We start from the raw sequence: 21,331 nt of genomic DNA on the forward strand, positions 1-21,331 counted from the left end.
GCTTTATTTGGTAGCCAGGTTCATTTCTGTGCTAAATGTGTTGCTACTTACTTGTAGGAAAAACAACATGGTATAAAACATTTACCTGACATCCATTATTTTTTAGGGTAGCATAAAAACACTTTTTGTAGAGTTCTTTTTTTTTTTTTTTTTTTTTTTTTGCAGTACTGGGAATGGAACCCAGGAATATTCTACCTCTGAGCTTCACCCTTGGTCCTATATGTTTCAGTCTTTTTATTTTTTTAAACGAGGTCTCACTGAGTTGCAAAGGGCCTTGCTAAGTAGCTGAGGCTGTTTCCAAATCGCAATTCTCAGGTCTCCACTTCCTGAATGCTGGGATTACAAGTGTGTGGCACCATGCCTGGCCAGAGTTGTTTTCTTTTTTTTCTAGAGCAATTTTTTTTCTTCTCAGCACTGGGGATAGAACCCAGGGGGACTCTACTTCTGAGGTTCACCAACAGCCCTATTTTGTATTCTTTATTTTGAAACAGGGTCACTCTGAGTTGCAAAGGGCCTCACTAAGTAGCTGAGGCTGTCCATGATCTGGGATAGTCCAGTCTCAGACTCTTGAATGCTGGGATTACAAGTGTGCGCCACCATGCCAAATTTAGAGATGTTTTATACATTGGTTTGCCAAGGATAAGAGAATTCTGAATATGTGTTTTAATCTTTTCAAATCTAAAATAATTCTAATTCCATGAAAAAGTAAAAGTAGGACAATAGAAAGATGACAAATTATAAATTAATAAATCTCATAAAAAATAGTCTGTTAGTATATGTTGCAGTTGCTGTAGGGCAAGAGAAATCTAAAGTGGGATAGACAATGGTCCTAGACTCTTTAAACCTTGCTGTCCCTTGCCAGTCCCATTGGAAGTGACTGGAGACAGTTCTTGTAACACTAGTGTGAGCATTTCTAATTTGGATGATTATAGCTAGGCATTCTGTTGGGTTAGTGTCACTTCCTGCCCCTGAGGACTCACGGCCTAGTGTGTCCTGTTTGTTCCTAAGCTTTCCACATTGCCTTATCTGATTCCATCCAACATTTTATCTTCCACAGGCTCACTGGTTGGATTCCTGAGGAGGACACCCTCTGTACTGTCTGCAGTAGCTGCTGTTGTCTCTTGGAAAGGCCTTACTTAGTCCCAGTCTCAGGTCATCTGCTGCCCTCTTATGGCTACAACTTGACTCTCTCTGTTGCCAGGATACCCCTATAGGATTTCTACCCCAAGAAAACATTGGGACACATGCAAACCCTTATTGTAGGCTTACAGGTTGTGCGACCTTTAACAAGCTCCTTTATCTTTCTGTGCTTAATTTTTCTAGTATGTAAAAATGAAGATAATAGCACTTATATCACAGGGCTGTTATGAAGATTAAATTTGTTACCATTTGTGAAGCAGTTAGAACGGTGGTTCACATTTAAGTGTTCTATGAGTATTTTTAAAAATAAATTAAAAAACTAATAAATAATGTGTGTTGTGAATAGAGAAGTGCTGGTGATGCTAAGGGATGTAGTTGCAGGATTTGTTAGGGAAGTCTTCCAAGGACATGGGAGTGAGGATGATACCACAGTGCCAGCACTTGTCATCCCGGATACAGACCCTAATAGGTTCTCTTTAGACATGATTTCAAAGGTGATGCACTGAAAATTACTCTCCAACTGCTATTCTTCTTAATTTCTTATATAAAATAAAAATATATTCTCTCAGGAGTAAAGTTTATTTGTTCAAATATATGTTTTTAATTGTTATTATTTTAACTTTTGAGGTACTGGGTATGGAACCCAGGGGTCTTTTACCTCTGAGCTACATCTCAAGCCCTAATTTTATTCTTTATTTTAAAACAAGATCTCACTAAGTTGCAGAGGGCCTCAGTAAGTAGCTGAGGCTGGCAATGAACCTGTGATCCTTCTGTCTCAGCCTCCCAATTACTGGGATTGCAAACGTGCATCACCACAATCAGCTAAGTTTTTAAATTCTGTACCTTCACCTACCTCAAGGTAGATGATACATGCTGAGGACATAGGTAGGTAAAGTAAAACAGCCCCTTCCTCAGTGAAGCTTAGATTCTAGGTAGTGAAAGAAACTTCACACAGATAGTTGTGCAATTCCTTGTCAAATTACAATTGTGAAGAGTAGTCTAAAGAAAAACATAATGTGTAACAGGAGTCCTGTCCTAATCCTGTGTGTTAGGGAAAGTGTCATTAAAGAAATGATATTTAAGCCTAAGAAGATAGAATCCAGAGGAGCTGGTTCTGCCAGGGGCGTGGCCTAGTGGGGCGCAGAGCATTCCAGCAGTGTGCAGCATGCCTGCAGAATCTCCGGAATCATTTTGTACCATGTGGAATTCAAAAAGGAAAAACAGTATCCTGCTTTAAAAAAGAAGGTGTAGCCAGTAGCAAATATTTTAACTGACCACCTGTTTTCCCCAAGGGGTGACTATATTGACCTTTTATCACTTTACCAGTATCATATAATATCAGGATAAAACATAGAGAATAATTTTATTTAAGGAAAGAGAAACCTTCATGGTGAAAATTACAGTAGGGTTTTAAAAGGTTTTAGTAGACATAAGTAAAGCAGGGAATGAGAAGCTATAGAGAAAATGAATGGCTCTAAACTTGTACAATTGTTGGTGCTAGCAAATTGGTAACATTTTTTTCTTAGGTCTCTTCTCTAACCTCCTGAAAGCACACCATGAAATCTGCTGCCCAAACCATTTGCAATAAAGTTATCCTGTTTACAGGTCTTTGATAAGCTGTTTTTATTCTTTGATAAATAAGAAACTATGCCATTGTCCTCTGTAAAATAGCAAAGGTTTTACTTGAACAAAATCCGTTTGGAAATGTTAAGCTGGTGACACAGAAATAATATGCCTCAAGGTGGTCATTCTCTCTGGATTAAAGCTGTGGAACAATTGTGGCTCCTGTTACAAGGAAAATTACAATGGGCCTTTATGGAAAGGGACAAAAATCTCTGTTCCCAGAGGGGGACTGACAAGCTGAAAGTCCCCCTCCACATGCCAACACAAAAGCCCGATTGCCTCAGATTGTTTGTTTATGTAAATCAGAAGGGTGACACTAATTTTGCAATGTGGGGCTGCTGAGCAACAAAGGAGGTAGTGATTGGCTGGATTCTTGCTCACAGGCTCAGCTAGTGGCAAATCTGACAAATCCTATTGCATTTATTCTAAACTCTGTCTGGACACCTTTAGGAAAAGAATCTTATGATTATATACCAAAGTGAATAATCTATATTTTTCAGAGCAGGAGTTGAAACTATAGGACTTGAAGGTCAGAGAAGGTATCTTCTCAAGAATCTGCTCACTCAGTTTTCCCCAAAGCTCTCTCCAAATCCGACTCCAGGGTACAACATGACAGATGTTCCAGCAACATTCAGAAGGGCTGAGTATAATGGAGATAGCCCACCTGAAAATGGTCAACAGCCTACCACTGAAATCAATGTGGAAACCACTGATGTGGATGGGACCCTGCCATACTACAGGGTAGAACCCAGTCTTGAAAATTTACCCACAAGAGGAAGTCAAGAAGAAAGTGGAAAATCACAAGGGAAGATGCTACTCAACTGGTCCATGGATGAGAAGATTCTAAAAGGTAAAATATTTCCCTTTGCTTGTTTTGACTTATAAGCTCACTTGAGATCATATATACATACTGTTGTTATAGAAGCAAGCAGGACACCCAAGAAACATAGCCCCTTATTTTACTAGGGCTGCAGATGATAAGGATTAACTTCTGCTTCTGGGAGTCCCAGCTTGTCTACTTAATAGCTCTGTAATGCTAGACAGTTTTGTCTCCTTAAACCTGAAAATTTTTCACTATACAAAAGCAGAACAGTCATAACATACTGTGGGGTTGCTGGAAGAATTACTAAATGTTAGCTAAATGTTTAATTGTGATGATTTTGGACACTCCTATTATTAGTTGAAAAAGAGATTTAGAATTTTGATATTTTTTTCTATATATACCAGAAGATGTCTGAATTTATGGTTCTGTACCTTATTTATGCATCAAGTAAGAGATTATCCATAAAGAAATCAATCATTAAGTAAATATATGGAATAAATTTAAAAATCATGAACATTAAATGGTAATTTTAGATTAAAAATTACTAAATTAAAAATCTTAAAATCTACTTAGCATCTAAATTTACAATATGTTAACCCTTGAACTAAATATATTTTAAATATCATAATACTTCTTCCCCAGAAAACCCAGAAGAGAACCTCTTTATTGTTCATAAGGCTATCACAGATCTTTCTGTCCAAGAAACAAGTGCAGAGGAAATGACATTCAGAGAAGGTAATGGGAACTATAGTTTTCTACACAGAAATTGTCTGACTGGATATAATGACAATTTTTGCAAGGCATGTTGTGTGAGTGTGATGTTGAGAAACAATCCAGACAATGACTTCAAATTCTCAAGACTGTAGTCAGATAAGAAAATCTTGACTTATCTGTTGCTTTCACCTTAGAAAGTATTCCAGATGGCTCAAGACTAAAATTGCAAAGATTGCTGTAGCTAATTGGCATACCAATGTGATATCTTTCTCATAATATGTTAGCTCACTAAATAAACCTCTCCTTTTGATTTGATGTCTCCAAATCTACATAAGGCACCTTGTAGAATGCAAATGTTCCAAACATTAATTTACCCAAAAAGTCTACAACTGACAATTTAAAGCAATTTTGTAAATTGTTTTATTTTATAGGAAAATTCTAGGTCTCTGATGAAAGTACAAAATGGTTAACTATTTCTTGTCAAAGAAAGTTCCCAAAGTGATGAAGTTAATTTTAATTGTGCTCTTTAAGTAAATGGGAAAATAAATAGAACACCAAATTGACTATATTTAATTTCAAATAAACTCAGTAGACTAAGAAACAAAATTATTTGGACATTTCTTTGAAAAAGACACCTACATTTAAGCAGTTTCAAAATAAAGTGAAGGATACAATCTATTAATGAATTATTCTTTTCCACTCTCCCAACTGTAAATATCTTATATCAAAATTGAAGCCAGCTTGTTATTAGACTTATACAATTTAGCTTAGGACCTTAAGAGGCAAAATTTTGAAGAGGCTACTAGTTGAAATATTAGAACATCACATAGAGTAGTAGGTACTCAGGTGGACTGGGGGTTGTTTGCAAACTCCCTGCATTTGTTCCCTTTGCATAGACAACCTGCAGACTGTCTGCTGGCCAAAGCATGGACATTAAGAGAAATGAGAGCAAACAGTAGTCATGGTCAAGCTGTTGCATTATTACACATAAGCCCCCACAAAAAGGAACCAAGTAACATCTTTTCTCTAATCTTACTGACTTCCAATAGACTAAGCCAATTATATTCCAACAGACTCTGAGTGAGTGATCATAGCCTACCATCTAGATCCCTTTTCAAATTTCTGATCAGGACACCCACTGTACACAACAGCTTTCTAAGCTCATCTCTTTGAATTAAAGGGAGAATGAGAGCAGACTCTATTTTAATAGTACATGGTCTCATCAGTGAATTTGTTTCTGAATGAATCCTTTCATGTCTGATGGAGCATGTGCTTTTCCTCTTATGCTAGAAGCACAGATTTTGGTGTCTTTTATTTTCACAATGGCAAACAGCTATAAAATCTTCAAAGAGAATGCTCCTGGATTGAAAAGTATAATGATGCTAAAAATATTGAGGAAAAACTATAATTTAAATTCAGGAGTAATTTCATTCATGACAAACCCATGCCTGAGTCATGAATATGAATACAAAGATTAGTTTCTTTGGTTCTTGTGAAAATCAAAACAAAACAAAACTTAATAGTATAGTGAACATTATAATGTATATTTCTGTGTAATGTAAAGAATATTGACTGGCCGCCAAAGAACTGATAGCAGCCATTTATAACTAGTATAGAGTGATAACTCATTTTCACTTCTCTTTCTGTAAGCTTAACACCTAATTCCTAGCATTAAAAAATTGATAAGAAAACTAAAAGCCTTGGATGGAAATGAACCTGTAGCCATTCTCAAGGGAGGCAGAAAATTGTGGAGGAAAAGGACAAAGAGGAACATTGCCTCCCACCATATATATATACACACATGATCTTGTGGTGTTGAAGCGGAATGGTGAACCCCAGCCTTGGAAGGGATCCAACCCAGACAACCACAGAACAAAGTTTCCCACAGAAGCTGTTTAGGAGTGAAATCTCAGAGAATAACCTCTGCTTTCTTATAATTAAGTCTTAACATCCTTAATAAATGTTAGTGAAGATATGCTAATATGATTTAGCTGTTTGAAAAGTGACAGTTTCAGCTCACTAAACCCTTTAAACATCATTACATGATACACAAATACTCTGTGCCAATTAGCTGTCTTTTGGAACATGTCTAAAACAACAGGCTATTCTGGCATTGTGTAGATAAGACATCAATGTGACTTCTAAATGTGGTTTCTTTAGAAATCAGTGACAGATCATAGACCATATTATATATGTTTAGTGGGTTTGATGCCTAAGTTGCCAGCACAAAAGTCCTGACTATTTGTGGGCCCCTGCTCTTTCTTCTGTACTGATTAGCATAAATTTCCAGAGTCAACCATACATCTCCCTTGGTGGTGATGGTGGTGGTGGGGTAAAGCTGGAACAACTCAGGGGTGGGGGGCAGTAGTAGCCTCAGGTACCAACTGAGGCATTAAATAAAAATAAGGGAGCAATGGAAGTGCTCAGAGAGGCATTGAGTATTCTTTTTTCCTGAAAATGGGTGCTAAGTCAATAAGTTTGGAGATTAGTGCTTACAGATCTCTTAGAAAGAGTGTCAGAGGCTGAAGTTGTTACCATAAGTATGAGCAGACATAGTCATTTTTATTATTCTTGAGAGATATGTCTGTATGAATGAGACAGGTGTGGATATTTTATTATATAGCCTCACACATCCAGTTGTAACAGGCTAGACAGGATTTTTAAGTGTCTCAGGGAATTCCAGTCTCAATAAGAGTAGTCTACAATAGAGTTCCATGGTCAAAAAAAGGTTAGGTCGACTTTCTTGGAGATTTACAATTTTCATTAGCACTTAAAGAAGTCTTGTAAATATTCTGAAGCAGCTTATTTAACTATATTTAGTTTACTATTTTCCAAACTTGACTGTGAAGCATGTTTGATGATGTATAATGAATGACTAGTTGAGAATCATGTCCCATAGATACAAGCTGGAAAACAATTGTCTAGAAGTAACTTAGAGCATAACAAAATAACACCCAGGTATTTTAGAATGTCTGCACATCTATCTCAGCTACCAATTGATTTTGCTACAGGGCATCAATGGGAGAAGATATCCCTGAGTAGCAGTAACCAGAAAATAAGTACACAAAAAGAAAGAATTGCCAAACAACCCCTTGAAGAGAGAGAAGATGAAGATAGGAAGAACAAAGCTGACCAGGCAGCGGAAATTGAATGGCTGGGATTTCGAAAATCTAGTCAAGTTGACACGTTGCTTTCTAAACATGAGGAGGAGCCAGAGGTTTGGAATGAAGAAACTAATGATGATGATTGCAACGATGATGAAGAAGATGAAGTTCGAGTGATAGAATTCAAGAAGAAACAGGAAGAGTCTTCTCAGTTTAAAGAAGCAGATGCGAGTGAGGACTCCGCGCCGAGCAGCCCCAGTTCCCAGCCAGTGACACCTGATGAGCAGCCAGCATTAGGAAAGAAGGGGGATATCTCCAGAAATGCCTATTCAAGATATAATACAATATCCTATCGGAAAATCAGGAAGGGGAACACCAAGCAAAGAATCGATGAATTTGAATCGATGATGCACTTATAAACTAACTGGAACTGAGAAATTCTCACATCCACTAAAGCAAAAACTAATTCTGTTGTCCTGAGATGAGACTTTCTATGCTTTTTTTCCCCCCTTTTCATTATCTTCTTGAAACTTGTTCAGGCTTACTGTCAAACATAGGAGAATATGGAAATAACTTTAGATGCAACTCAGTTTAGTAACCTCAAGTCAAAACAGATTCATTCTTGGGCATTTGCTTTTCCAAACTTCACTAATATAACATTACATGATAGGCATTAAATAGCCAGCTACTCTAGACTCTGGTGTCATTTGGCTTTAAAAGTGGCAATGCTGGTAAAGGTAGTCATTGGATGAAAGAGGGGACTATTTTAAATGATGCCTGTACTTCTTTAATTGTCTTTTTTCCTGTACATGGGAGTGATGAAAAGCCTGCTATTAAACTCTCCCTCCTTTTAAAATTGTTTTTATAGGTTCTGGCAATAAACTTTCCAAAATTCTTTGCCTTTCTTGTTTCTATAAAAAAAAAAAACCCAAGTGATTTTTCTTGCATCTACTGAGTGAAAATTCTATAGACCGCCTTCCTAGGTGTTACCATTCATTGAATTTTCTCACTAGTGGGGCTGAGCAATTGTAGGAGAATCATGTTTGCTAAATGTAGGCTTTATGCTTTCAACTGAATTAAACCCATTGTGCAGTTGATACAGGGAGGGGCTAGAAAATTGTGGGCAATAGATTAAAGAGTGCTATTGGATACTTTTATTTTTGTGGCTGAAAATAAAATCTTGTCTAGGACAATTAAAGTCATTAAAAATAAAAAATGATAACTTTAGCACAATTTCAAGAAAACACCCCTATTACCATGCTTTCTCTTATTAATTGCATCTCAGAATAATTTTCTTTCCTTAGAAACCCGAGACAATGCTAGTCACAACTGTACTAGTCACCAGGAAAATGAAAATAATTATCTTAGAATATTTTCAAAGTAGGGTGTGATCATGTATTTTTAGTGCAAAAGCTCAGATAGTTGTTGGGAATATATAATTTACTGGACCTAAGCCCAAATTAAAAAGCTTAAAATTGTGCTGGTGGAGCTTCACTCAAACCAATGTGTCAAATAATGTATTGAATATTTATGAAAAAGTCAGAGTCTATATTTATATTCGTAGTTTTTTTTCTACAACTTTTCATCTCATGCTTCCATATCTATTATCCTGAACTTTCTGTTACCACAGATAAAAATATCTTTTGGCTCTGCAAATAAAAGGACAATTCCTTATTGTCTGAATATAATACAGTCTTCTTTGTGCTACTCAGTCCTTTGTTTATGTCTTTTTTATTTTGTATAAGAGCCAGGGTTAGTCCTTCTTAGATTATTGCTTATTTATGTGTAACAAATCCCACACATCCTAATGACACTTTCCTTTTTTCTTCTTGGTCATATAATATTTTCCATAGTATCATATTCTATTTTTTAGTGTTCATAATTCATTTTTTTAAAAAATTAAATTTTAAGATCCTTTTATTCTTTCAAACAGGTACTTTAAATACAATCCAACCCTATAAAAGGTCAATTACCCTTGAACTATAGAATCTGCAGGTTTCATTCGATGTTGGTTTTCAGAACAAAATGAGGGAAGCCAGACCTTTATTGATGAAGTTAGGTAAAAGACTGATGTATTAGGACAATTTCATGTTTGATTTAGATTTCCTAAATCTTCCCAGTTAGATATCCTAATTTCTTTTCTGTAATACCGATTTCCCACAAATTTCTACTTAATGTCAAAGCATAGCATTATTGTGTTATCTACCATATAACAGGACCATATCATTAACCTACCTTCAAGAGAGACTGTATTTTGAGTTATTCCAAATGAATGATTCGTTCCTGCTGAACTCTGGTGACAGGGTTGTCGATGGCCGTGTGGCATGGCAAAGCGACCAGTTCGTATGGAGTTCCAGTATATAGTGACCTGGCATTTTAAACTGTGTTCTCTCACCAGACAGCTAACCATGAAATATTTTGCAATAAAGATAATTTTAGGGCATGTTTAACTGGTTAGTGCTTCATGCTCCTGGATGAGACAGCGTGGTCAGGAAAGAGTGCTGTTCCTCAGCCTTGGTGTACATCGCCTATGCTGTCACCTTACACCGAGCCAGAAAGTTAAGCTACCTTGAGTAACACGTTGGCAATTCAAGTCTGTACGGCCTAAAAGAGACAAGGTCCTGTTTCACATTACACAGGAGATATTGACCATCTTTGAAACTCAAGTCAGATGATGAAGAACATACATGGTAACTATACATTAAGGTTTATTTGAACTTTTGTGATCTCATGTAGAGGATGGAAAAGACTCTAGTACCCAAGAAGAAGGAGAATTGGTTTATTTGCATTAATTTTTATATTTTTAAATGACTCATTATTTTCTCTTGTTGCCAGGTGAACAGGAATTAATAATAGCCTCCTTTCTCTATAAATATAAAATTTACCTTTCATATAATGCTGCATTTGAAGACAGAAAATTTACAATAACATACACATACACACATATACACGTATGTATATATACTAATAATTTAAATAAAGAACTACCATGTCTGACTTGTTCTCAAAAAATGTTTGTAGAGCCAGATGTGGTGGTGCATGCTTGTAATCCCAGCTGAGACCAGAGGATAGCAATTCGCGGACAAACTCAGCTATTTGCTGAGGCCCTTCACAACTCAGTGAGACCCTGTTTCAAAAAATAAAGGGAGACTAAAAAATAGGGCTGGGGGTGTGGCTCAGAGGTACAGTGCCCCCTCATGTCTGTGTTTTTGCTTTTGGTTTCTATATTATTTTTCCTTTAGCTGTCTTTTAAAATTTAGTAAGAACTCTTTCATATCAGCAGTTACCGAGACTATCAATAAATTATTTTTCAAAGATCAAGAGAACACTCTATTATTTATTCTAAAACAATCTTCAAATGATTGTATATAGCCAGGCGTGGTGATGCCCACTTGTAACCCCAGTATTTGGGAGGCTAGGACAGGAGAATTGCAGGTATGAGGCCAGCCTCAGTAACTTAATGATATCCTGTTTCAAAATAAAAATAAAATAGGGCTCAGAGGTAGAATACCCCAGAGTTCAATCCCTAGTACCATTAAAAAATGATTGTATATAAAATTGTGAAAAAATATGGTTAGGTGGATATATAATATACATGAAAATCATCTATTAATTAAAAAAACAGTGACACTGTTTTAGATTCATGTTAATCCTAATAATGTGAAAAATATCTATTTTTGTGGTCATTAAAATAATACATTTAAACTCTGCCAATAGAGTTATAGTAACTGTTTCCACATATTTACATAGGTAGTATTTTTGGCACATTTCAAATGGAGAACAGGCATTTGAATTTTTCAGTGATTGGAAAAACACTTAAAATAAGTAATAATAGAGAATTATGAAAAAGAAACACCAAAGTATCATAGAGAAGAAATATGTTTGACCATATGAAAAAGGCAACCGCTTCTCTTAAAGCTTGAACTTTCATTGCTCTGTAAAAAGAGGCTATAAAAACTAATGTCAAAAGTTATATTTGCCAACATTAAAATATTAGACTGCAAGATAATACCATCAATATGAAGACCAAGATGTGCACACAGCTCAAGAAGAACAGGAAATGACCAGCCCACACAATCAACACAAGCTTAATGACACAAATTGTCACGGGCAGCAGAAATCACGCAGACACGCAGCAAAGAACAAAATAAAATGGTAGTATCTAACTGCCAGCTCAGGAAAATTTTGGAAAAAAAATTAGAAAGTAATGTGGACTTTTTCCTAAGAAATATATATGACTCCTTTATAATAAGCAGTTGGTCAGAGGGGGAAAAAAAAAAAAGATGAGGACATGAAATGTCCAAATAAACTCTTAATATCCTTTATACTCCATAGTTTCAATCTTGTTCTCTCACTGACAAATATCTTTAGGAAATCACAAAAATTTATTCACTATGATTTGTCTTCTCTTGCTCCAAAACCTACTTCCTATAGCTAAGATGTAAAAAAAAAAAAACTTGTGAAATTTGGGCAGCTGTTTGGAGGAGAAGAATTAAAGCTTTTGCACAATCCTTTAGAGTTTGTTTACTCCTTCACATCAGCAAAACAATATTAAGAGTGAAAATTCACTTAAGATACTTTTTGCAGAATGTCAGATTAGATGAAACTCTGTACTTAAAAGAGAGTTTAAAATATTCAATGATGGGGGGTGGTGAATTAGCTCGGACCACCCTCTCCCCCATGCCATTCTGGCATGGGGCTGTAACTATCTTCTGTATTTTTATATTTTTAATAAACTTCTTTAAATCTTCAAAAAATATCCAATGATATTTCTTAATATTTTATTTTGCAAGTATAAATTCTTGGTTTCACTTTCTCCCAATTTAAAGCATCTAACACATGCGTGTGTACATGCTCCCCCATTTTTATAAAAATGATATTTTGGAGTATTCAGGTAAAAATCAAAATCTTTATTCATAGTATCAAAATTTTAATTCTCAATATCTAACATAAAAACATTATTTACATAGATATTTATAACCAATTTCCTTATGCTAGCAAATATTTCAATCAATAATAAAATATGAAACTCCTATTTTCAAAGAAATTGTTCAAAGAAATCATTCGATCACAGTTGTCATTATTAGGAACTCAGCATATTAAAAATTACCCAATTTACTAAAAAATAAGAATTTTCACTTATATTTTTTGTTTTTATAGAGCAAAGACTCACATAAACTTGCAGAATCTCTAATTGAAATGGTAAGTTGACCCATTAGATTGAAAACAGAGTCATTAAATCTGCTTCATGGGATAATATTATTTTTCTTTCTTTTTTTAAATACAGGCACTGTCAACCCCAGGAATACTATAGCCTCATGAGGGAATATAATATACTTAAATGACTTACTCAAAATGTCCGTGGAAGGGGTATTTGTCAAAATAAAAATTGTACAATAGGTTTGGTTAGTGTTTCTTTTCTTATTTCAAAGGATTTGGCTTGTTGCAATCATCAAATAACCCAGGAAACACAAAAGAGACAGTTTACGCAATGAGCGAAAGTTAAAAGTCACGGTTACTATTTTTCTCTATTTTATTTTTTAATTTCTATTTTGAATTAAAGGACTTCCCAATTTTTTTATTTTCCTTCTTTATTCAAATTGAGCAACTTGTCAGTTTTGCCTAAAGGGGAAGACAGAGTTGGTATTATATACAGAGAAGCTGCTCTCTGCATGTCCATTTCTGTTTCCCATATTTAGTCCAGGAGATAGAAAAGAATAGGTCTCCTAGCCGGGCATAATCCCCGCACTTGGGAGGCGGAGACAGGAGGATCACGCAGGTTTGAAGCCAGCTGCTCTGGCTTAAGAGACCCTGTTTCCAAATAAAAATATAAAACAGGTCTGGGAGTGTAGCCCGGAGGTAGAAGGGCTTCCAGGAACCCCAGTAACACACACACACACACACACACACACACACACACACACACACACACACACACAAATAGGTCTTGAATAGGTCTTGAATGAAGTCAAGAATATAGATCATTGCAAGACATGTGGAGTTGTCACAGTTATACTCAGAGGCTTGGCTCCATTTCCGGTCTATACAACCTTCAAGAAAACCCAGAAGTTTGACTCTACCTCAGTCCATTTTCTGTGATATTAATAATATACAAATAAGGGATTTTCACTGATCCCAACTATACAGACTGCCCTTGTTAAAAAAAAAAAAAAATAGGGAATTATAGAAGCTTTGTATAATGAAAGAAACTCCTTTGGGGAAACTAGATAGAATGGTAACTTGATTTTACCTCATGTTAGTGGTGTTAGTGGGATGACCATGTTCCTCAACAGTGTAATGTGGGCTCTTCCTTCTCATGGAGAGAACTGGAGCACCCCTCAGTGAGATGAATGCAGTGCCTAGTATACTAAGTACTCAATGATAATAGCTTTTTTCTTCTCCCTTTGCCTTTTGTAATTTCCTTAATTTTATCTAAGATAATGAGGTCTTCACCTAAGGTATCATTTCTTTCCTATATCCTGAATATGAAAATTCAAATAGAAATGTTTGAACAAGAAAGATAGTACTGTCTAGAATGCCCTAACTCCATTCGCTTACATAAGGGCCCTTGAATATTATTCTAAGAAAGTCATAAAATCAGAGTTGATGCCGGGTGTGGCATACACTTCTAATCCCAGTGCTTGGGAGGCTGAGACAGGAGAATTGCAGGTTCTAGGCCAGTCTCTGCAATTTAGTGAGACCCTGTTTCAAAATAAAGAATAAAAAAAAAATGGGGCTGGGGATGTAACTCGGTGGTAGAATGCCCCTGGGTTCAATCCCCAGTACCATACACACACACACACACACACACACACACACACACACACACACACGAGAGTTGACTGTGGAATACTGAATTCCTATAGAGTAATTGGTGTTCTTGTCCCTGTAATCTCTAAGGCAGGGCAGAAGCGAGGTGCTTAAATACCTAAGAGAGTGTTTTCAAATCAGTATCATGAAGCTCATGCTGCCGGTGGTCATGGCACCTGGGGGATTGCAGCCCTGGGAATTACAGCCAATGAAATGTCAGCAAGTGGAACTGAGCAGATTTGCTGCTGGTGATAAAACAGGGCTGTGCCACATGCACTGATAGATGCATCACAGCACTATGATGAGAGCTCTGGGAAACTGAAGTAAAAGAGAAATGACTTGTGCCAACTAAATGGCACAGAAGCACTTTTGATGGTTTGGTTTGGTTTTTGATCAAATAAGTTCCATCAAATATTATCAAAGATACCTTGTGTTCAAGTTAATAAGATGAATCAACCTCCTTTTCCTCTCCATCTTCTTCTACTTTCTTCTTTTTGGTGGTACTGGATTTTTGAACCCAGGGCATTTTACTTCTGATCGATACCTCCATCTATTTTATTTTTGTTGATCTTGAAACAAGATCTCATTAGGTTGCTGAGGCTGGCTTCGAACCTGTGATCTTCCTGTCTCAGCATCCAAAGTATTAGAATTGCAGGTGTGTGCGAGCATGCTCAGGTGTATTAGCTTTTTTTTTTTTTTCCCTAAGGAAGAGCAATAACCTAAGCCAATCCAAGGAACACCCAAGCTCCCACTAACACTGTCCCGTATTGAAGAATTCAAGGCTGATTAGAACATAATGTTTCCCATCCAAGGGTTTATCATTACAAGTAGCATTTACGCACTTCTTCCACCTTTTAAACAACAAAATTTAGAGGACAATGCTTTAAAAAATGTTGGTAGGAATTTGATAATTAGTCAATTCTTTCAAAGTTCAGCCCACACAGATTCCTCACTGGTGATTAGTTCCTTGCATTTCAGAGTCTTTGAACAAATATATGGTAAATGGTTATTAAAATTCTATCCAAGAGCAAATGTGTGATGTTTGAAAACAGTAATTTGTTCTACTGACAATGCAGGTTCAAATATAGCTTCATATAATAAGCATGTCAAAGTAGAGTCAGAGAAAGCATATGCCTAGAAACCACTGATGGTTCTTTGGAGAAAACACTGAACTTCAGCGGGTATACCCAAAGGTAGGTGTAGCCAAACACCACTCATTCTTTTTCTGAACACATTGCCTTTTTTTGTGTGTGTGGAAACTGTCACCGAATAAAATTGAGACTTGATAGACTAGATGGGAGGTTGGGGGTTGGAGGCGATCCTTCATTTTCCATTCACATGAAGAATTAGAATTACATGAGGAATCCAGTGTGTTGTTTGGTCAGTAACTTAATTAGTAAGTACTTTGGCAATGACTTGTGTATTTTTCACAATATGGTTGTTTTGAAAAGAATAATCTGATTTTCTAGTTATTTTCTTATCTCGTTTGCAATTGTCAATTATTTGAACAAAACATTTTAAATATGTTAAAAATGTGCAAAAATGTTTCTCTTTCCCATTCTTCATTATAGCTCTGCTTTTATGTAGTTGGAAGTTGAAACTGGGTGTCAAATAGGGGGAAGTCAGAACTAAAAGTGTACAGCTTTGCCATCATCTCAACTGAAAAAAGATTTTTAGGAGCAAAAAAAAAAAATTTACAAGAATTAATTATTCTATCCTTCAGGGACCTGACCCCAATAAAGAAGGTTTTGTATCTTTTTCTAAGGAATGTTGTGGAACAAATTTGTTTAGGTAAGTGTCCTGAAATGGTGGAATGAGCTCTGTCTACCGGGTGTGGTTGTGCATCCCTGTAATTATAGTGCTTGGGAGACTGAGACAGGGAGACTGCAAATTCAAGGACAGCCTCAGCAATAGTGAGAGTCTCACCACCCTACCCAAACCCTATTTTTTTCAGAACAAAAAACAAAAAGGTGTGTAGGTGTAGCTCAGAGGTAGTATGTAGAATGCCCTTAGATTCAATCCCCAGTATCACAACAACACAAACAATCCAAAAAGCAACATCTAAATGAATAAGCCTTGTCACTGGAGATGTGAATTCTTATCTTGACTCTTCCATTAATTGGACAGTGCATTTTAGATAGGTAGCTGATGTTTAGGCATCAATTTTCTTACCAAAATGAATGTAAAAGATATCCAATATCTTCTAGTATGCTGAAGTATTGCTATCCTTAAGAAAATAATTTGATGTGGACAAAAGTATACTTAATTTTCCTCAAGTTTTGACACTGTGATCATTAGATCCATATTGAAGGTTTCTTGTGTTTTTCCCCATTAGAGGTACCATATCCCACCCCCGCCCACATCCTTTTTGGTCAATTCCAGGCAGTTTTTTCTTAACATTCTTCCTAAAAGTTATTTACTTCATTTTCTTCCTTTTTATTATTTTTTTGTTATTTTCTTCTTTCATTTGTGTGTGTGTGTGTGCGTGTGTGTGTGTGTGTGTGTGTGTGTGTGTGTTACTAGAAATTGAACCCAGGGGAATTCTACTTCCAACCTATATCCCTTTATATTTTATTTTGAAACAGGGTCTCACTAGGTTTTTGAGAGCCTCATTAAATTGTTAAGACTGGCCTTGCACCTACAATCCACCTGTCTCAGCCTCCCAAGTGCTGGGATTACAGGAATGAACGTCCACACCCAACTTTACAATGTTGTTTTTTGTGTGTATTTTTTGTTTTTCTTTATTTTTTTGGATCTGGGATGGAACCCAGTGGCATTTGACCTCCGACCTACATCCCCTGCCCTATTTTTTTTTTTTAATTCTTTATTTTGAAACCGGGTCTCACTGAGTTGCAGATGGCCTCACTAAGTAGCTGAGGCTGTCCGTGAACCATGATCCTCTGGGTCTCAGCCTCCCGAATGCTGGGATTACAAGCGTGCGCCACCACGCCTGGCTTTACGATGTTTTAAAAAAGTTTTTCCTACTTTAAAGTTTTTTTTTTTTTTTTTTTTTTTTTTTTTTTTTTTGCGGGTCTGGGGATGGAACCCAGGGGCATTTGACCTCCGAGCTACACCCCCTGCCCTATTTTTTATTCTTTATTTTGAAACCGGGTCTCACTGAGTTGCAGAGGGACTCACTAAGTAGCGGAGGCTGTCCGCGAACCGCGATCCTCCCGGTCTCAGCCTCCGGAAAGCTGAGATTACAAGCGTGCGCCACCACACCTGGCTTTACAACGTTTTTAAAAATTTTTTCCTACTTTAAAGTTTTAGCATATTTCATACCTGTGAATACTGTTATATAAAAAGTAACTTTTTATTCGTTTCATATAAAAATATTGTTCAGCACCCTATTTCTGCTTTATTTACTTCAGCTCTCCTCACTTTGCACTGCATTATAATACTTTTAATGATTAAGTGTATTTTTGGTTACTGTGTTGTGACCCAGACTCTTTTTCTTTGCTTTTAAAAAATTAACATCTACATAAGTCTAGGAGGTTATTGATATTACCAATTTTTTTTTTTTTTTTTTTTGGTGGTACTGGGGTTCCTGGAAGCCCTTCTACCTCCAGACTACACTCCCAGACCTATTTTATACTTTTTTTTATTTGGAAACAGGGTCTCTTAAACCAGCGCGACTGGCTTTGAACCTGTGCGATCCTTCTGTCTCTGCCTCCCAAGCGCGGGGATTACAAGCGTGCGCCATCACGCCCGGCGATATTACCAAATTTTAAAGTGTGGATTTAAAAACACAAAATAAGCTGGAACAATATCCATATTTAGAATTAAATAAGTATTTAAAGACCTCTCTTATTTCTCACTTAAATTTTTTTCTGCTAACTCCAACAGGAAAAAAGCTACAATAATCTAGATAAAAACCCTGCTATTAGGTAGGGGCACTGATAGTTGATTGATACTATTTAAACTATTAGCAAGCGTACCTGTAGTTCGGAGGGATTTCAAGAGCTCTGCACATCTATCTGAGATCTTCTAGTCATAAGAACTCAAGCAGTTTATGTTAATGAAAAAAATAGCCAATCAAGAACTCAGCTGGGCATGGTGGCCCACACTTGTAATCCTAATACTTGAGAGGCTGGGACAGGAGGATCAAAGTTTTGAGATCAGCCTCAGTAGCTACGGAGGCCCTCTGCAACTTAGTGAGACCCCATTTCCCCCCCCCCCAAAAAAAAAAAACCAGTTAAGAGGCAGAATACCCCTGAGTTCAATCCCTAGTACTGAAAAAGAAAAAGAAAAAAAGATAGAAAAAAAAAAAAAAGAACCAGGTTCACATTGGTTATACCTCTACTTGTGGGTCAAAAGAGCTGGTTAAAATCAAATGCAGTCATGGTGAGGCTCTTCATTTCTCCCCTAGTTACCTGTGAGATTGCATGGGGGAAATCTGCAGGATGAATTCCCAGTCAGGGCAGGAAGCAGGCAATTCCAAAGGCTACCCAATGCTGAAGTACTCCAGTCCAAGAGAGGACCGTTTCCCTGAGTAATCTGGTACTCCAAATACTGTAATTAAAAAAAAAATCTACCATTGAAATGCTATTAAGGTTGAAAATATTAACTGCCATTAACAAATACCATCAACACAATGACTGTCACTTTTACAGTCTCCAATAGGTTTAATAGATGAAGGCAGCGGTTCCTCTTCATTCTTCATAGTACTTTTCAAATTTCCACTTTTGATTTGATTTCCCAGGGTCACAAGAAGATACTTTCAGGGTCTTCTGAGAAAGAGTTCCTTCCAAGCATAACAGCTGATGATGGTTTTCAAAAATAATGTGATCCACCTGGAGGGAAAGAAGATCTAAAAATGAGCCACAGACTGAAGTTGACAATGGAGATAAAAAGAAAATAAAAAAGAAAGTTGATACCTAATTATCTTAGAGATAAGATAACTGCTTATCCCTAAGATATGCAATTGTACTTTTTATTCCTAAGGAGCTACCCTGACCTAAATTGACACAAGCTTAACATAAACACAGGCTTTGGAAAGTATGTTTGTGTCTCAAACTAAGTTATCTTGTTTCTCCAAGCTATCGGACTTCAGGAAGTAAAAGATGAATTTTCTAGTCAGGCATGGTTTCACATGGTTGGGAGGCTGAGACAGGAGGATCACGCAGGTTTGAAGCCAGCCTCAGCTACTTAGTGAGGCTCTCAGCAACTTAGTGAGACTCTGTTTCCAAATAAAATATAAAATAGGTCTGGAAGTGTAGCTCAGAAGTAGAAAACTCTTGGGTTCCATCCCCAGTACTACGCACACACACAAAAGATGAATTTTCTTAGAAAATAGCTGATAACTATGCTACTTAAAGGAAAAAGCTCCAGACGGCATTTAATTTATTTGATGGATGATGGATACCTCATTTTTGGTAGTAAAGAGAAAAAAAAAACACATGCCATGACAGAAAGTGAGTTTATTATTTTTTGATTAAGTTCATGCTTTAGAATGTACATCCGTATTGCAAAATGCTAGAAATAGTGTATTTTATTTATGAACTCCTTTCCATAATTTCTGTTAGGGCATAATGCTTGATGTCCAGAATCCAGATTTAATTAGAAAAAAAGGCAAAGCTATTTTATAAGGTCTTATTATTGCTTAGTATTTATTGAATGTCTTATAAATGATAGATAACCTAGTTAGAACCTACTAATGGCTTTAGATTTCTCACCTATAGATCCTCTCAGTCTCTCATGATAATGAAAATGATAAAACTAATTTTAAATAAGTTCTTTTAAAATTCTTTATAAAATTTATCTAAGCAGAGGTGACTTTTATTATAACTTATTTTAAAGACATCTTTACCAAAAAAATATTACTGTTGTAGGTCTTTAGAAATTTGATGCTAGTTGGGTGTGGTGGCGCACACTTGTAATCCCAGCATTCAGGAGGCAGAGATGGGAGGATCGCGGTTCACGGACAGCCTCAGCTACTCAGCGAGGCTGTTCGCAACTCAGTGAGACCCTGTCACAAATAAAAAGACTAAAAATAGGGCTGGGGGTGTAACTCAGAGGTACAATGCCCCTAGGTTCCATCCCTGGTACTGAAAAAAAAAAAAGTAAAGAAAAGAAAAGAAAAAAAGAAATGTAGATGCTTGAATATGCTGAAGGCTGTGTAATGCAGTTGGCCTCAAAGGAACTCATCCTAGATTATCTACCATGTTCTGCCAGTGAGTCATAAAGAGGCCACTAAATCACTTGTTCTCAACTTAAAGACTTGATATAGTACTTGAGAATGGAGAAGCATTTCATGCTCCATATCTGCCACCTTCGTGACCATTTCTTTTAGGGTGTTTGGAATCCAGAGTACTTGGCGAGGGCTGACCTAGAGAGAGTACCTTTTGAACATAGATGTAGCAATCATGGTTACTTGGGGTCAAACTCAGATGGTTTCTGGCATTTGTAGTCTCTTTCTCCAGTTTTCCTATTCTTTAAGACTTGCCTGTCTTGGCAGGGTTGGGGCTGCCATAGCTTGTGTTTTGAATGGCTCCCGTTGGTCCATATGTTTAAGGCTTGGTTCCCTGAGAAGCACTACTGGGAGGTGGTGAAACCCTCCATGGGGGCCTAGTGGGAGCTCCGTAGGTCCTTGGGGCAGTGAGGAGGACTGGGAGGGGGCTCAGTCTCCTCTTTTTTCTCTCCTTTGCTTCCTAAACATAGTGGCTTTGCACCATGCTTCTGTCACGCTGTACCACTACTTTGCCAAAGGTAGAAAGCACTAGGGTAATTGGTTGTGGTGCTCAACCTCCAAGGTCCACATAAACCTTTTCTTTTTATAATTTGAAAATATAAGTTATTTTCTATAGTGATGGAAAGTTAACACAGAGACTTAGGAGATATTTAGGAAAACTATCAAAAAAACTTATATAAGAAAGTCAATCATCAAATTATTCTCCTTGACCATCTAGCAACATAAAAACGGAATATGAAGCATGTACTATGTAGCTTGTTGCAAAGTGACAGATAAAAACAAGAGGTCAGTTTTCTAGTTTTTGGGTGTGTGTGTGTGTGTGTGTGTGTGTGTGTGTGTTACTGGGAATTGAGCCCACAGGCATTCTACTGCTGGGATATACAACCAACACTTTAAAATATTTTTTTTGTGTGTTTTGAAAAGGGT

The 21,331-nt window shown here is 36.7% G+C and overlaps 2 protein-coding genes across 3 annotated transcripts in view; one reads left to right on the forward strand and one right to left on the reverse strand.

Moving 5' to 3' along the window:
- Window positions 1–3,372: 3,372 nt before the first annotated feature.
- Window positions 3,373–7,823, forward strand: ERMN (ermin; the record flags this gene model as incomplete). Of its 2 annotated transcripts, none has more annotated exons than XM_080690155.1 (3): window positions 3,373–3,613; window positions 4,229–4,321; window positions 7,312–7,823. In XM_080690155.1, 3 exons carry the CDS (start codon window positions 3,373–3,375, stop codon window positions 7,821–7,823), a joined length of 846 nt encoding a protein of 281 aa, XP_080546281.1. The 2 variants fall into 2 exon arrangements, with proteins under 2 accessions (XP_080546281.1, XP_080546282.1); XM_080690156.1 differs by having other exon boundaries at window positions 4,289–4,321.
- An 11,043-nt stretch (window positions 7,824–18,866) lies between these two features.
- GALNT5 (polypeptide N-acetylgalactosaminyltransferase 5) overlaps window positions 18,867–21,331 on the reverse strand; it is a gene marked incomplete at both ends in the record, with an annotated part of 41,173 nt that continues 38,708 nt past the window's right edge. The window contains one exon of the mRNA XM_080689241.1: window positions 18,867–19,007. Coding sequence (XP_080545367.1) covers window positions 18,867–19,007 — 141 coding nt within the window. The remainder of the gene's footprint in view (window positions 19,008–21,331) is intronic.

Source organism: Muscardinus avellanarius, assembly GCF_963383645.1.
Source record: "Muscardinus avellanarius genome assembly, chromosome: 2".
Taxonomy (NCBI): Eukaryota; Metazoa; Chordata; class Mammalia; order Rodentia; family Gliridae; genus Muscardinus; species Muscardinus avellanarius.